Source organism: Osmerus eperlanus, chromosome 5 (genome assembly GCF_963692335.1).
Source record: "Osmerus eperlanus chromosome 5, fOsmEpe2.1, whole genome shotgun sequence".
NCBI lineage: Eukaryota > Metazoa > Chordata > Actinopteri > Osmeriformes > Osmeridae > Osmerus > Osmerus eperlanus.
The window spans coordinates 17,847,691-17,865,215 of record NC_085022.1 but is presented as its reverse complement, the minus strand read 5'-3'; the positions used below and the strand labels follow the sequence as shown (position 1 = coordinate 17,865,215).

Sequence of the window (17,525 nt, the reverse complement as noted above, 5' to 3'; positions counted from 1 at the left end):
CTGGGGACTTAGAACGAAGGGTCCTTACAAACATAAATCCATACACTCAACACTTTTAACAACCGCAGTAAACATGTCGCCTACCTGCACTGTGTTCTGGCCTTAATATGGCCTATACCTTGAACAAAGACTGAGTGTCTACATTTTCTGCCTAATAAAATACCAGGTATTTAATAGAGCTGACATGATCACTTGTGCAGAAAATATTAGTGTTGCTCAGTTGGAGGACACAGTGTTATTGTTGAGAACAATATTTACACCTTGGGATAGACCATTTAGGAAGAGTCACCCAGGTTTAAAACCGTCAGACACACCTTTCCTCAAACCTGCCATAGACCATTATAAAACAGTTGTTCATCCTTCAGTGTTTGGTTCACAAGCAGTTGTCATTGCGTCTTTGTTTTTGTGTACTCTGAGCACCTCACACAAACAAAAAAAATTATCAGAACAAACTGTGTATGTAATTTGGAGTGCAGTTCTTATCTTTTAAATACAATTATTTGGTATATATGGTAGCTTTGGAATGTATATAGTCTGTAAACATAAAATGTATTGTTTCATAAAGAACAAACAAAATCTAAAGCTTTGTAACTACATATGACTGAGTAAATGGAGTGTTTAGGGTGTTTAGGGTGCGGGACCAGGAGGTGGCATTAGGCCTGTATTACACACATGGCATATCCCTGTTAGTAGGTCAGCGGACAGGTCCACTATCATGTGTGCTTGGGTGTGTAAGTGTTCTGTAACCAATGTATGTATGTGCATTTGTGTGTGTTACAAGGATGTCTCACCCTGGACACATCACAGTGTTTTAATGACTGAGTTACATCATTACTGTTACAGTAATGTTAAATAGTGTGGCCACAGTTGTTAAGACTGGAGTTATCTTGCTACTTTAAAAGGTCTGATTTCGCCATTGCATTTTCTTCATCATACATCTAATTTAAATAATAACAGACCTTTACAGGGTAGCACTGCTTTGTGTGCTACTGTGTACTGTGCTTTGATATTAAAATCTCAAGACGTACCAGGGCCTTGAAATACTGGCAAAAGGATGCCCAGACTACCTTTTCAACACCCCCCCCCCCCGCTCTCTCTTTCTTCCTTTCGACCTCCCTCTCTTGCTCTCCAACTGCTAAAATTCTCCTGAGTTTGAATAAAGCCTCTTTCTGCTCTCAGCACATGCGGGAGAGGCACACAGTCAGAACTCATACAGACTTGGCTCTCAAGTTGGAGTCACCGACACCAGGAGCCTCAGCACATCAACGGTACGTTACACTGACAACTGGAGAAAATGTCAATTGTTGGGTGTACATACACCAAATCTGATAAACCACTGTCTTGTAGGACTGGGACTTAACATGTAAATGTTTTGATTGCGTCTGTGCTAATCAGCTTTTTTTCTACTTCTCTGTTAATGTTCCTATTGCAAGTGAGGTGATTTTGTCTATCAGTGACAACAGAGTCAGGGATGCTTTTCAAATTGCTCAATTTATATATAAACATCAAGATCAATTTTCATATTCAAATATAAAAGGTTTACATGAAGCCAATTCTAAGGCGTTTTCTGGTTAGAGACCATTGAGTAAGTAGGATTTTAGATCATTAAATGAATCACATGTAGACATATGCCTCAATGTGTATGATTTTGGAGAGATGTTTTCTGGTGTGCATCTGGCTTGTCAGTAAATTGTTACTCTTACTTCTTATAGCATGTTTATGTGTAATTTTGTACATATAGTAAAAATATATATTATAAGAATATATTTAAGAGCAGGCTTTAGTTTAATTTAGAAAACAATTGATTAAACAGGCGTCTTTTTTGGAAAATGTTCAGCAAGGACATTTGAACCTTTTTGCTTATGAGCTTTTCAACAATCCATACAATTGGTTGATAAACTCAGTTGCTTGAAGTTTGATGGTTATAATTGATGCAACAAATGTAATTTTTCTTATCAATACTTTCTTCCATAGTTATGAAAACCTTTTTTAATGTGGCTTTTTCAGATGGCAGATAAAGTAATTATATGACCTGAACCATTAAGCCCAACTATAGATACTTTATACAATGTTTCATTTGTGCATGTATATGCGCGTGTTTAATCCTTTGCCAGTACATGTGTGCTTATGCTAATGTGTGTATATAGTTACCCATGCACATACATAAGCATACCTAGAGTATATACAGTACCTATATAGTGTGTAAGCATCTGTTCATACATACATACATTTGAGTGTGTGTGTAAAGATTGTGGGCATGTGTGTGGACAAACCAACCTTACAGCATTCATATCATTTTCACACATACACTTGGTTCTCTGATGGGCGAGCGTGGGCACGGGGTGTGTACTCCCATGTTCCCCTGCTCCCTGCCATCGCTGTGGTCTCACTCAATGTCCACTCTGTTCTGGTGGTGTGTGTGTGTGTGTGTGCGCATGGTGGTTGGGGGGTAAGGGGGTCTCATGAGGCCTGGATGGGGTATATAAGGGGGTATTGACCCCATCCCCCACCTCCCCCGGATGCATAGAGAGTGTTTACCTTGGCTGGGCTGCCCTCCCCAGGCCCTGGGCAGGCACAGGCTCCTCCACAGCAGGAACAGAGCCCGGCCTTATAGCCCTCTGCCTCATCTGGGGAACGGAACATGCCACAACGGCTGAATGTGGGAATGGAACACACCACGCTGGGTGAATGGAGATACTGTGAAGGGGGGATCAGTGGCAGCGTAGGGACCAGAGTGGCTAGAATGGCTATAGGATTTAAATGATGCATTAACATTTTTTCACGTAGATTGGTGCTTAGGGAGTTGCTGTGGGTTTGATTGAAGGCACATACAGTCGTTTTGGTTGGCTATACTGAGTATTTGTGCATTTTGAGTTTAGGTTGCAGGTATCTTGGTGGCGTGAGTTTTCTTGTGAGTTTAATATTACTTTAATATTGCTGGCACTAATCTACTGCAGCTAATGTGGTTATTGTTAAAAAAATGTGTGGACTGTATAATAAATAGTTGTGATTCATATCATATATGATTCATATCATACAAAATGATCATCGTTTTAGACTAGGAGAATATGGAGAATATACCACTTTACATTATTAAACAAGTCCACATTCCTCTCTCCTCCTTTCTAACCAAAACATGACAGAATAGACCAATTATTGTTCAAGAGACAGATGAACATTCAAGGTAGAGGTGTAAGATGTGCTGTTGTTGTTCTACACCCAGGTGTAACTCGTTTTCACATCACTGGTGGCGGAACAAATATTGGCACTGCTGTATTTGAGAATGACTATTCTCCTCATTTATACACCGTGCAAAGAACACACATATCCTCATTCTTTATCTCTATGTCTTTCTTACACAAACACAAACCATGTCTGACAGTTAACATGCTTTAGTATGTTTGAATTGGTGGCGGGAACGTCTTAGTGTATTCATGCAATACCCCGTGGTCAACATTGACTGTGTCTGAGAATCTGACAGGTGTGGTGTCTACACTGTCACCTCCAGCTGTGAAACAAACAGCCACGTTTGACCTAAGACCTTTGACCTGACTCTAATCATAGCTCTCCTCTTTGACCTTCTTGCAGTCAACGCAGCCTGGCCATATCATGATGTAATGCTTTCCCTGGAGTCACTTTACAGAGGAAGTCAAATCCTTAGGTTGTTGGAAGGACTGGGGTCTGGTTTCCACCCCCTTCCTCTCAAACCGTTTGCAAGCTATGAGCTAACTAGTAAAATGGACAGTGAGACTTCTGTGGTCTTGCCGTAAGGTTACTGTACAAGTAACCTTAATAGGTTTAATAGTGGTTGCCACTGGCACGCTACACTTTGGCAACTATCCTTGGCTATTTCCATTTCATAATAGACTATAACAATAAACACGGAAATGCATTTGGTTAAAAACAGAATTAATTCCCTATACCCTATGCTGAGCAAAGCATAGCTCCTATTTTAGTAATCAGGACTTTCATGTACCAGAAACATTCGTTGATAAACATATGTGTATGTATGTCTGTGTGTGGGATTCGACACATCTGACTTCTGACATCATTTCCACTTTGCCCACAGGCGTAGCGGTCTGTACAGTCCTGTATTATTATAATTTTTGGTTGCCACTGTGGGGCAGTTGGAAAAAGAAGGAATGAATGAATAAATAAAAAATTCATGAATGACCGATGAAAATTACCTCCATGGAGAACTGGTTAGACCAGCATGAATTAACCTTTCTGAGGATATAAATGTAAATATAAATTATAATCAATTTAATATTATGTATGAGTGAATTTGTAGTAGAAATGAAAGGTTACGTGTCAGTCGCATCCAAGTGATCACATAAATTTTTACCCTCCAATTCTACAGGTAAACCATGGTCATCTTACCTTTTCTGTGTGTGTGTCTTCCCTTCATCACTGCAACAATATCCTTTGAGAACCCTGAGGGTAAGTGTGATTTTAATTACATGTTCGCATGTTAATAACTGTAGAGATAGCAATGCAAATGCTCTATCTATGGCTGACCATCAACAATCCCCCTCTTTGGGTTCTGTCTAGATCTTGATGGCACGTTGAGTGTTAGCATCCCTGAGGAGGTGCCGCTGCTCCCTCTTCTGGGCGGCAAAGTGGTGGTGCCCTGCTACTTCCAGGACAACACGGTCAACGACCCTGGCGCTCCAACCCTCGCCCCCCTCTCTCACCGCATCAAGTGGACTCATGTCACCAAGGACAAGGTCACCCTCATCCTGGTGGCGTCGGAAGGGAAAGTTCACGTTGAGACGGAGTATCTGGACCGGGTCACAATGGTGAACTATCCACTGGTGGCGACCGATGCCACCATGGAGTTGACAGAGCTGCGTGCCACTGACTCAGGCAGTTACCGCTGTGAGGTCATGCATGGCATTGAGGATAGCTACGACTCTGTGGACGTCACTGTTCAAGGTAAGGAAGGTCTTGCAATTGTAACATCACTTTTCATGACCCAATGGTTCATTTGTAACAGCCTGTGAATTTTCCTCTGACGTGATCATTAATTAATTAGTGTTATACTGCTAACACTCGTTGTCGTTTAATTTGCCTATTACTAAAATGTTTTTATTAGAGTTATTAGTTAAATGGTAGTCACCATGTTGCCATTTTTATTAACTAATATTATTATCACCTAATGAATACAGATTTCTTCTCCTCTTCTTGCCAGGTATTGTGTTCCACTACCGAGCCATTTCTACTCGTTACACCCTGACCTTTGAGAAGGCCAAGGCTGCATGTATCCAGAACAGTGCCACCATTGCCACACCTGCCCAGCTCCAGGCCGCCTTCGACGATGGTTATCACCAGTGTGATGCCGGCTGGCTCTCTGATCAAACTGTCAGGTATAGTTAATATAGCTGTCCTACTGACATTACTTGCCAATACCAAGTAAACCAGCAGAGTTATAGCACCACAGAGAAACCAGCATAGTCATCAAATTTGGATATCAATGTGTCTGACGTTCTCAACGCAGTCCAATTGAGTGTAATTTCCGACTGCTCAATATGAGTCTATCTTAAATTTTACACGACTTGTAATCTACTAAAGGTACCCTATCCACGAACCAAGAGAGGGTTGTTTTGGAGACAAAGAGGACTTCCCAGGTGTGAGAACCTACGGAGTGAGAGACGTCAACGAGACATATGACGTGTATTGTTTCGCCGAGAAGATGTCAGGTATTCTACAACACATCATGCTTACATGGCATGTGCTAATTCTTAAGTATTACTTTCATTGTGTGTGTGTCTCACTCTTTACCTTCTCACCTTTATCCCTCTAGGCAGAGTGTTCTACTCCATGTCAGTGGAAAAGTTCACCTTCTACCAGGCTGGCGACCAGTGTGCCAAACTTGGTGCCAGTCTCGCCACCACAGGCCAGCTCTACCTGGCATGGAAGGCTGGCATGGACGTATGTAATGCAGGCTGGCTGGCAGACAGGAGTGTTCGCTACCCCATCAACATCGCCAGGCCCCAATGTGGAGGAGGCCTGCTAGGAGTGAGGACAGTCTACCTGTACCCCAACCAGACAGGCTATCCTTACCCAGACTCACGCTATGATGCGGTCTGCTTCCGAGGTAAATAAATAGAACGCACCACTCGCTGGTCACTTGCTGGCCACTGAATAACCATTTTCCAAGAATAAACAATTGAATGCTCAGTCGAACTCTAGGTAATCACAATTTTTATATTTAAAAAATGGAGAATCAGAAGACAATGCAATCCTGACGACACCCTTCCCCGACATCATCACCATGACTCCAAGCCCTGTGGACTTCCCGGCACGTTCCACAACACCTGATGGGGAGGCACGGGGAGAGGTGGCCACCCAGGCCCCAACTGACACCAGCACATTGGAACAACCTCTCCCCATCCCCCCCAGTGTCATCGATACTTTTACAAAGGTGACGCCAGTGATAGAACAGGAGGTCAGCATGGCCACAGTCAGACCAGACCTGGGACAGGAACTTCCACGTGAGAATGATACTGCCATGGCTCCCACAGGTTAGTCTTTTGATCATATATGGATTGAGGTCGGCCCAAGTAAACCTTATGCAAATATATTGATTAGGTTGTCCATGTTAACAACATACGATATTAAGAGCTCTTTATATTTTCATCTCCCATATCTCTTTGTCTCTCTCGCTTTTCCTTCACCCTCTCTTCCCTTCTCTCCCAAACCTTCTATTACTCCTCCATATCTTGTTTTCTTAACTCCTTTCTCCCAGGTGTGGTGTTCCACTACAGGGCAGGCTCAAGCCGTTATGCTCTGTCTTTCGTTGAGGGCCAGCTGGCCTGTCAAAGTGTGGGGGCTATCATCGCCAGCCCCCAGCAACTCCAGGCAGCCTACAAGGATGGCCTACACCACTGTGATGCTGGCTGGCTCAGAGACCAAACTGTCAGGTCTGTTGCATTTGCATTCTTTTACATTTTTTAATTTGAGGTCAGACTAGACAGGTAATTGTCAGTTGCCTGATTTGCTAAGGTAAAGACATCTGTTTTGGTCATTGTTATGGAAATATGAAGTGTGGCGCTTTTCACCCAGATTTCTAAGTATTAACTGCCTCTCTCTACTATGTTCAGGTACCCTATTGTGTCGCCCAGAGATAAGTGTTCAGGTAACCTGGAGCATCTCCCTGGAGTGAGATCGTACGGCCTAAGGCCTTCTGATGAGCGATATGATGTCTATTGCTATGTTGAGCGCCTCAGGGGTAAGACTAGCTCTTACTTTAAGGTTGACCTAAAATAATAAGACTTTTGTACTGTACCTTAAGTCCACTTGTTTCTTAAGTAAAAATCTATCATATTATTGTACATATCAGTTTAGTACAGTTTTTCTCAAACTCTTGAGTGATATCCCACTTACAAAATGTAAAAAACATTGGGGCAGTTTTATTCCATATTATCTGTCCCTACTTTCAACCTTTCCCTCCACTCCGCTGTCTCTTAGGTGAGGTTTTCTACACAAGTGATTATGATAGCTTCTCCTACGACGAGGCAGTGTCTCACTGTCAGAAACTTAATGCCACCTTGGCATCCACCGGCGAACTCTATGCTGCCTGGAAGCAGGGCCTGGACAAGTGTCGTCCTGGCTGGCTGGCTGACCGCACTGTCCGCTACCCTATCCGCCAACCCAAGGCCCACTGTGGAGGAGGCAAGGCTGGGGTACACACCATCTATGCCTACCCCAACCAGACAGGCCATCCAGACCAGCACTCCAGATACGACGCCTACTGCTTCAGAGGTAGTAAAAAGTTAATTTTTATAATATTATGGAAATATTATATAGAGACATGAGGAGTCAGTGGAAACATATCATCTATATTTATTTAAATGTTTTAACTTCAATGATTAAATGTAATTTTGAAATTGTATTTTCCATAGCTGAGCGCAGAGTACTTCACAATGAAACCAGTGTCAATGAGACTCTAGTAGTGGTGGATGAGGAAAAAATCAACATGACGACGAGTATTGAACAATTGACACCTGGTAAAACATCTTTAACTTTGTCATTCTCCGTAATTCTCAGTGTACTGTGTATTTTTCTGTTTCTATTCAACGATCATGATTATGGCACATCCTTTCCATGAATCTTTTGCGTTGTCACAGTATCTCTCCTGGTCTCTCTCTCTCTCTCTCTCTCTCTCTTTCTCTCTGTGTTACCCCAGTCATTCCTATTGTACCTCCAGTCTCTGTTGACCTGTCTGGCTCAGGCTCAGCAGAGCAGTCAGCCAGTGGCAGTGGCAGTAGCAGTGACAGTGGCAGTGGGAGTGGAGCTGGTGGTCCTAGTGGGGATTCATTTGGGGGTTTTGAGACCAGTGGGGAAGGATCTGGCTCAGGCATCCACATCACTCTCAGCGGCGACCACCTGTCTGGAGAGGCCTCTGGTTCTGAGGGGCCCCAGGAGGGGAGCTCCGTCATCTACAACACAAAGGTAGACTCTGGGGACTGGGAGTCTAGTGTTGGGGAAGAGGAGAAACCTGGGTTCAGTGGGTTCCCCTCCGGTGTGGGTCCCCATTCTTTTAGTGGCAGTGGTGACCTCAGTGGTGACCTCAGTGGTAGCGGAGAGTCCACAATCATCATGGTGGATGGGGAGACGGTCGACCTTTCTACTAAGCAACAGCCCACCCAGCAAGAATTGGGAAGAGGGAGCGTGGACCTGAGTGGATCAGGGGGCATGTCTGGCTCAGGGACCAGCGGCTTCTTCAGTGGCTCTGGGATCCCAGTCATATCCTTTGTTACCCCCACTCTCGTCGACCAGACGACCAAAGCATCAGGCGAGCAGGAAGTATCTGGTTTCCATCACATGGGTTCTGGTTTTCCGAGTGGATCTGGGGATCCATCTGGCTACACTTCAGGGACCCCCTCTGAAGATGTTTCCCCACCCCGAGGGGATGTTGTCTTCCTGCCGGAGGATGGGATGATGGAGGTAAATGTGCAGCCTTCTGATCGTCGTCCAGAACAGGGACGTGGGCAGGTGGACCTCAGTGGTGATGGTAGTGGTCCAGGGTTCTACGAAGTGAGTAGTACTTGGGATCACCATGCTTCAGCCAATGGGGAGCTTTCCCGGAGAGATCCTACAGCCGAAGGAATGTCTGTTGTCCTGCCCCCAGGTTCTACATTCCCTTCTCCAGAATATATTACCAACCAAGAGAACTTAGTTCATTTAGAGGAAAAGCTACCACAGCTAGATCTTGAAGGCCTGGCTGGGCCCACGGAGGAGATTTATGTCACTTCTCCCTCATCCACTTACTCCAGTCCTACCACCGCACCTGCTGTCTCACAAGTGACACCTGCTGTTGTGCAGCAACCTGCCACTGAGGACGGTATGTTGAATTAGCATATTTCTGTCATTAAAAGCATGAGAAAGGTACTTTATTGTGACTTTAAACCGCTAAATAAATGTATTAAAACTTTAAATGAAAGTAGCATTTTGAAATCACTGCTTATTATTTGGTTCAAAGTATACCTCTCCACATCTAATTGTTTCGGTTTGTTTCTTGATTTCCCCGGCTCAGCATCTCCTGACCCCTGTGAACCTAATCCGTGTGGAGCTGGTACCTGTTCTGTGCAGGGTGATATTGCAGTCTGTCAGTGTCCACATGGATTTACTGGAGAAGACTGCAAGACACGTAAGACACTACATCACAGATGTAGCTAAGATGTACCTTTACACATACATATTAAAATAAAGCCACACACATAATCAATATTCCTATTTCACCAAATGGAGAATTGGTTCTCTCATTATCACCCCGTTTGTGTGTTCACAGCAACGCAGGGCTGTGCAGAAGGCTGGGTGGAATTCATGGGAAGCTGCTACCTTCACTTTTCTGAGAGGGACACCTGGGGTGTAGCTGAGCATCGCTGCCAAGAGCTCAACTCTCATCTGGTCAGCATCACTTCGCAACAGGAGCAAAACTTTGTCAACTGTGAGTACCTTTGACTGTGTGTTGTGTGCTGCAGGCTACATGTGCACTGCGTGTGTGTTACATGTAATCATGTGGCCTCAATCTCTCCTTTATCTAGCTAATGCCCAGGATTACCAGTGGATTGGACTAAATGATAAGGACGTGCAGAATGAGTTTCGCTGGACAGACGGGAGTCCCCTGGTGAGTTATCCCCAGAACAGGTATCTCAAAACCATGACTTTTTAACTTTGTGTGCCTTGATAAGGACATTTCCAACCTGTCATTTGCTGGCAACTTTTAAACGTATTTTAATTGTCTGATCTCTTACAAAGTTCATGTTGGTGCTGTCTTAATAGCAATTTGAGAACTGGAGGCCAAACCAACCTGATAACTACTTTGACTCAGCGGAGGACTGTGTGGTAATGATCTGGCATGAAGAAGGCCAGTGGAATGATGTACCCTGCAACTACCACCTGCCCTTCACCTGCAAGAGTGGACCTGGTATGAGCTGGGGTCAGAGGTTTAGGATTAGGTCTAACTGTACTGTGGCAAAGTCTCCAAAATGCTGAAGTGAAGAGTAATATACATCTACTCTTTGTCTGTACAAACAAACAGTAACAGCAACACTGTACTCACATTCAGGAATTGTGTACCTATGGTGGTTTGGAGACCCTGGTTAGATACCTCAAGTTTTTGAATGTGTCCATTGACGACACCATTATCAAAATTGTTAAATATAGTCTCATTGCCGAGTTGGTCATTTAGGCATGATAATTGCAAATTCAATATCAATAGTTATTATTTACGATAAGTATCTTCCTGCACCATCACTTCTCCAAATCTAAGAAAATACCACCACAATAATCAGAATTGTCAGCTGTGGAATTCATTTTCATGATTTACCTAAAGAGCACACAATTATTTTATGTATATTCTGCTCCTCACCAGCAAAATAGAGCCTAGTAGGTCCAACAATGAAGCCCCAACTGACACATGATACCTTTTCCTTTTTTCACAGCCATGTGCTCTTGGCCTCCTGAGGTAGAAAATGCCAAACCTATGGGCGATAGAAGAGACCGTTACCCAGTCAACTCCATAGTCCGCTATCAGTGTGACTCTGGCTTCACACAGCGCCATCTACCTGTTGTACGCTGCCTGCCTGACAGCCGGTGGGAGGAGCCACAAGTGGAGTGTATAGGACGTAAGTGAGATGTGCAGAAATATATACTTGACATTACCTTGATAGTTTGACAGAACTGACATACACGCACTTCTGGCGGCATATACCATTATTCCATTCAGTGAATACACAACGTATTAAGATGTCATGATAATATGCCTCTCTTCCCATCAGCTGGCACCACAAGCAACAGACTACACAAGCGGTCCATCAGGAGGCGGTCTAAAGCGGTCAGCAGTCAATCATGGAGGAAGCTCCTTTAATTAGGGAGTGAAAGGACACACTAAAGAGAATCTAAAGGACCGCTCTTGTAAAATACCTGATACCCCAAACCATTTTTGTGTGACCAAAAAAAGATAACATTCCCACCATGTATATAAACGACAAAGCACATTACAACTTGATTTTGTAGTCCATCTGACTGGCATTTTGGTCTTTGAGCGTCACTCAGTGCCTTTGAGGGGCATGTAGGGATATGTGGGAAGTCTTTTGTTTACTTTAGTGGAATGTTCTGTTTGTGGTTGTGTTCAACTGTTGAAGGCTAATGATTTGGTGGGAGAAAGTAGTGGTATCGATTTAAAGTATAAAACTTGGTGATAGTATACATAATAATGTACTATAGAAATAGGGAGTGTTTTGGCAGACTCCATACCACCAGGTGGCACTTTATACACCTTCATTAACATAGATGGGTCCAAAACTTCAATACAACACTTCAAAATAGATAAAGACTATTACCATTTTTTGATTTATTTGGGGTTTATTTATTCAGGTACTACTTTGGGGTTGGGGACAGGGACGTCTTTTCCAAGGCACTAGAGTGACACTGAGAGTCAAAAACAGAACAAAATTAAGTGTTTGGGATTACAGCTGGATACTCTGAAGTCAAGCACATTGCTATGTAGATCTTTATTATATCATTTAGGATATTTTTCTATTTTTGTTTTAATTTGAGACTTTTTAGGGTGGGCCCCTAAGGCCACACATAGGGACAACATCTGTGTGATGAATAGAGACAGAATAAGGCTGGTGTTTCCGACTGATGAACAAAGTGTGTCAACATATGCATGATTATACACTATAATGCTAATCCATCAACCAGGTTCTTGGGTTGCCATGGCTCAAATACTTGGAATCATCTAAAACTGGACCAATTCTGCACATGGGTGATTGGCTAGTAATGCTATCCGTAGGGAGAGCCAGGTAACTACTGTAGCCAAAAACAGTTGTGACCTACATTAACAATCCATGAGCTTCTGTACTCGTTTAAATTTCTCAAGTCATTTTGTAGCGACCACATTCTACCATGTCAGTGAGCTATTGTCTGTCTAACAATGATAATGTTCTATAATAATTATTTGTCTATCTATAACTTCACTCTGAACAGCGGGATCTGTGATTAACTTACATAGAGATCAGACACACAGTAGCACGTTTGTTAGGGGACACTTTTTCCAGACCTATCTTACTTGCAACCTGCAAGTATCCATCCTGACTTGGTGGTGTTTTACCAATAGTCGAAAAATCTCTGTGCCAAATATGAAAAGGCAAAGAGCTCTGAAGCACTCGAGAATTGATAGCCCTTAATGAAACAAGCTGTGAATACAGTGATAGGGACAAAGGCGGAAACACACACACATAGAACACAGCATTTGAGCTCAGTGTGCTTCAACATGATGCTTGTAAAAGGTTTATATCAAAAAGGTCAGGCACACACATACACACATGAAGCCCTTAACCTAAATACATGACAGAATAAGTCACAGAAACAATAAATTACAATTATTGTGTATTTTGGCCTTACTCCTTGCAAGTGTGTGTGTGTGTGTGTGTGTGTGTATATATATGGGAACGTGTTAGCTACATGTTGTGTGTCAATGTGTGTGTTATGGTTAGAGTATGTAAGTGTTTTTGGACTGTAAGTTCTGCAGTCAAAGACTGTACTTTACAACAAACTAAATGTGTAAGGTTGATACCTAAGGTATGGTTTTGGCGAGAAATCTTAATAAAAATAATTTAAAAATATCAAATAACACCTGAAAACTTCTTATATTTGATAAATACTTGCAATATTAGACAGCTGCGTTAAAAGGTTCATCTTAGCCTTTCAGTTACCAAAATACATAATACATACTATTGTTCAATATATAATATTTTACAGGTCAGAAATGCAGCATCAGCAATCTAAAGAGATTTTTATTTTACTGATTTTTTATGTTGACTTTCTGCCTCATACTTTTGCCCAATCTTTTTTTTTCTCAGCAGATCTACAGTGCACAGTAACACCAGTCACACTTTTAGCTGAAAGAACAAACTAGCTATTTAGTTTATTTTTACCCCCCTCTGGAAGCAAAGAGAAAAAAAAGAACTCAAGTAAATAACTCACTCTCAGAGCTCCACAAAGCATTCATCGTTCATCCCCTGCAGGCATTACAAACAAGCCAGCCTTCAGATTGTGTGTGTGTGTTCGTGTGCGCGCGTGCATGTTTGCATTCCACCCGTGCTTGGCCAGCAGGTGTAAATAGGACGTGCAGTTGAGGCCCAGGAGTTCAAAAATCACAGGGACTTCTGTTTGCTCTTTACCTACGCCTGTGGTGTTAGCGGTTTACTTTCCCACTGAATGGAGCATGTTACGAAGGATGTCTCCTGCCATTACATACAGTGCCCAGTTTGTGTGGGTCAGTGGTCTGAATCACCTCTCTGGCCCAGGATTCCTCTGCACTCAGGCAGCCATACTGTAGGTCTACTACCACTGTAATTGCATCTACTAGCGCCACTTTTATGAAATGCTGACAGTCAATTTGGACTAACAGCTGAAGGGTTCCTAGCTACAGTATTATCTAGTCTGAGTTCAAGGATCATATGAATCCATCATATCATAGAATCAACACATAACATGGTAAAATATAACACTTTTATAAAAGGGTAGTCATAATGAAACTGTAAATCACTGTAACAACCTCTACTCAGTCATATAATCATTAATAACAAAACATCACAAATGCCATCAGTTACAAGTTCTCTATGAATCCTTGGCAAAACATCAGTGTACATGTAGATGTATATATGTACATTTTCCAAGAATAGCCTATACGTCACTACACAACATTACTGATGTTGGAAGTCATAACATCAAAGCAAAAACAGAGAACAATACATTGAAGGTTGTACAAAAAGTAAATTTCTTTTTGAAAGCACATCTTTCTTGAGATATGAACAAGTCTGTAGTGAGCCAACAAAGGTTCAAGTGTTTTTAAGTGTGGGAACAGGGTACAGTGGTCCTTGAAAGTAACTTTAATATAACTGATGTTGTTGTTGTATTGATATATTGGCATAGATACATGGCAATGAGAATCTATTGAACTCAAAAGTAAAGTAAGACAAAAGTAGACAACAAAGCAGTGAGGGGGCTCAGTGCTAAGCGACCTGGTTCATGCTAAAAACTTGTTTAGACCAGGGCTTCACATCAGTGCACTGTGTAGGCAAAGATTAGAATCAAGTACAGGCCATCTGTTGTAAGTTTTTATTTAACAGTAATTAAGTCATGTTTACCGATAGCAGTAAACATTATATTTGTGATCTTCAGGGAGAAAGCCAAAGTTACGTATACCTGGCTCAGAGGGGCCACAGTTAGTGCGGGCCTTAACGATAGGGTAGCGGACGCTCCTGTCAGCCAACCAGCCGGCATCGCAGCGGTCCAATCCCATGAGCCTCCACGCGGCGTAGAGCTGACCCACTTTGGCAATTTGACCGCCATCTTTGATGCAAGCCTGGACTGCCTCAGTGAAGTTGAGCTTGTTTGTGTGTAAGAAGTAGACTGTGCCTATCGTCACAGAAAGGAGAGAGGAAAACAGTGGGCGGGAGACAATGTGGCACCATGCACTAAAGTCACTGATAGTGTTTTACATACTTTCTTATGTACATTAGCTGAGTAGAAGATTAGAGTGAGTAACCACACACTGACCCTTAAGAGAAGCTGCAAAGCAGAAGGCGTCAAAGCGGTGAAAAAGACGATGCCGTTGCCCGTAGCTACGCAGCCCAGCGGACAGGTCTGTGCCCCCACAGCCCTCCCTTGGTATGGTGATTGGATACTGCACCGTCCCATCGGCCAACCAGCCGGCATTACACCAGTCCAGTCCCTCCTCCCAGGCAGTGAAGAGCTGTTCAAAGGTGGCCAAGGTAGCATCCTGCCTTTCACATGCCTGCTGGGCCTCCAAAAAATTGAAATGGTAGCGTCCATTCTGTGAGAAGTAAGGAAATACCACTCCTAAAGGAATGGGGAGGGGTCAAGGAAAAAATGTGTTGATTGTACATTTGAGAGGAAACTCATTAACAAAAACGTTATACGCAACCCATACACACCCATACACCTCCACGCACACACACCCAAACAGTCTGACCTCGTAACTCCAGATCCACCGTCACACTCTCATCTTCCAGTCCATCAATGACCTCACAGCGGTAGCGGCCGGTGTCGTGGAGGTGCAGCTCGCTGATCACCAGTGACATGTCCCCCGGTGCCGCCCTCCGCAGACGCACACGGCCCCTGAAGCTGCCGTAGCTACGGTGCCGGTTGCCCATGGCAACCATAACTTCTGTCTCTCCGGCGGACGAAGAAGGGGCGATGGCCGAGGAGCCACCGTTGGCAGGGATCCAGGACCATTTGACCCGAGTTGTACGGGGGACACTGAGTTCTGGTTCGTAGCGGTAGTAGCACGGCAGGGTGACGTTGCTGCCTCTCGCGGCTGACACCAAGGAGTTTGGAGACTCCACATGTAGACGCACGCCATTGAAGTAGACTGTACAGGACAAACAGACAGACACTTAAGCACTTAAGTATAACTTAAGTGAAATTCCAATCATCAAATTAAATAAAAATAGTATTTGCACAGCATCACAGCCAGAGGGCTCTCATTCAAAAGGGTGTAGGGCACAGGACAAGGCCCCTTCCTGTACTTAAAATATTATTGAGCATGTAGACTGAAATTTACCAATGCAAATGTACCAATAAACACCATACACCTGTAATATTCGATTGATGCACAAAATAAGGAAGACTTTGTTTGCCTCCATATAATTCACATCCAGCAGGAGATACTTTTCATTTGACAATCTATAAAATAATGAGCAAGTAATAAAAAAAATCTAGCTTCCAACACTGTTGTGAATGCTTTTGTAAATTTCGTAAATGTTATTCATAGATGCATAAACAAACAACAAATTAACCTACGTATTCTTCTAGGTTTTTGGCACCTGCTAAGCAACACTGCAGACACGGTAAATTAGGATAAGATGTGGGGTGCTAAATCACCTACTACGTCAGTATTTTCGTAAACACAGTGGACACGTGTTCTAGTACATACTCTCTCCATTGCCGTTGCCATTCATGAGGTCGTGGTAGAAGAAGCCGTTGTTGTATCTTGCCGCTTGGCAAGAGGTTAGGAAAGTCAACCATTGGGCCAGTACATGGAGTAGGATGTGCAGATTCAGCATCGCCATAATGGTGTTACACTTCTGTATGGTAGGGATAGAGGACAGTAGCCTATAGGAAAGATCTTGAAAGAGCACTATAAATGCAACACAAAAAACGTGTCTCAAAATCATCACAAGAGGATGCCAAATCTCAAAGTTTACATAAATTATTTCAGCCAATTGTGATATTTTCTCAGGTTAAGTCAAACTACTTTGGCCGGGTTTCCCAGATTCGTTAAGAAACGAATCTGGGAAACCCGGCCATTGTTTGTTATAGCATAATGAAAAATAAATACAGGTAAGTACATTTTGGTTTGTTAAAATAAACAAATTGACTAAATAACAAAACAATGCTGCGCATGTTAATGTCTTAATATACTAATTGAGAAAGAACAAATAATGTAGGCTCTATTAACTTTAAAAAGCTAAATTTCCGCCTGTTTCTAGATGATTTCATTAAAATACTTCAGCTGTCAGTCTCAAACATTTCCTTTCTCCGTAGCCTACTTTTCAACAACTAGTTTTACACGCAAAACAAAGACTTGAAAAACTCGCGTGCGTATTCAAGGCGAACACAGTAGGCTATGGTTAATAAGTGATAAAACTTAACTTACGGATTAAAGATGTTCTCGTGGCAGTAAACTAAGTGGCAACGTCGTTTTAATGCATGTTCCACTTGATCCTTTTTGACCAGATAGATAGACCGGTCACAATTCCTTCATTGATATTTTGTGAGGAAAAGCAGAAGGACGACGTCATTGAGAGGCATCCCCTTTGAAGTGAGTATGAACGACAGTGACCTCATCCGTACCAAGAGAAACATAAGCATCAGAATTAAGCTGTAACGTACTTGCTTCCACACCGACGAAGATTCATGATATATAGTCAACAGTAGCCAACATATATTTACAATGCAGGTGGATTTTTTGCACGAACACTTTG

The 17,525-nt window shown here is 42.8% G+C and overlaps 2 protein-coding genes across 3 annotated transcripts; one reads left to right on the top strand and one right to left on the bottom strand.

Annotated features, from left to right (window-relative positions):
* Positions 1-1,157: 1,157 nt before the first annotated feature.
* On the top strand, positions 1,158-13,144 carry acanb (aggrecan b). Of its 2 annotated transcripts, none has more exons than XM_062462120.1 (18): positions 1,158-1,268; positions 4,361-4,440; positions 4,552-4,935; positions 5,192-5,366; positions 5,572-5,699; positions 5,804-6,097; positions 6,231-6,524; positions 6,749-6,923; positions 7,104-7,231; positions 7,471-7,764; positions 7,905-8,009; positions 8,189-9,346; positions 9,539-9,652; positions 9,794-9,952; positions 10,050-10,132; positions 10,288-10,432; positions 10,950-11,132; positions 11,286-13,144. In XM_062462120.1, the coding sequence occupies exons 2-18, from the start codon at positions 4,368-4,370 to the stop codon at positions 11,372-11,374; spliced, it is 3,981 nt and encodes a 1,326-aa protein (XP_062318104.1). In that variant the 5' UTR covers positions 1,158-1,268; positions 4,361-4,367; the 3' UTR covers positions 11,375-13,144. The 2 variants fall into 2 exon arrangements, with proteins under 2 accessions (XP_062318104.1, XP_062318103.1); XM_062462119.1 differs by having other exon boundaries at positions 6,225-6,524.
* Positions 13,145-14,011: 867 nt separating this feature from the next.
* Positions 14,012-17,351, bottom strand: hapln3 (hyaluronan and proteoglycan link protein 3). Its single transcript, XM_062462118.1, has 5 exons — positions 17,198-17,351; positions 16,475-16,625; positions 15,512-15,910; positions 15,076-15,378; positions 14,012-14,934 (listed from the first exon to the last, which is right to left on the bottom strand). The coding sequence occupies exons 2-5, from the start codon at positions 16,608-16,610 to the stop codon at positions 14,660-14,662; spliced, it is 1,113 nt and encodes a 370-aa protein (XP_062318102.1). The 5' UTR covers positions 16,611-16,625; positions 17,198-17,351; the 3' UTR covers positions 14,012-14,659.
* Positions 17,352-17,525: the final 174 nt, after the last annotated feature.

What these genes read in the sequence shown, in the direction of transcription:
- acanb (XM_062462119.1), top strand. Translation starts at nt 4,368, where the DNA reads ATGGTCATCTTACCTTTTCTGTGTGTGTGTCTTCCCTTCATCACTGCA. An exon ending in CTATGTTGAGCGCCTCAGGG is followed by an intron (nt 7,232 to 7,470) that starts GTAAGACTAGCT and finishes GCTGTCTCTTAG; the next exon opens with GTGAGGTTTTCTACACAAGT. An exon ending in TGGAGAAGACTGCAAGACAC is followed by an intron (nt 9,653 to 9,793) that starts GTAAGACACTAC and finishes GTGTGTTCACAG; the next exon opens with CAACGCAGGGCTGTGCAGAA.
- hapln3 (XM_062462118.1), bottom strand. Translation starts at nt 16,610, where the DNA reads ATGGCGATGCTGAATCTGCACATCCTACTCCATGTACTGGCCCAATGG. An exon ending in TGGCAACGGCAATGGAGAGA is followed by an intron (nt 15,911 to 16,474) that starts GTATGTACTAGA and finishes TGTCCTGTACAG; the next exon opens with TCTACTTCAATGGCGTGCGT. An exon ending in CTTTGCAGCTTCTCTTAAGG is followed by an intron (nt 14,935 to 15,075) that starts GTCAGTGTGTGG and finishes CTGTGACGATAG; the next exon opens with GCACAGTCTACTTCTTACAC.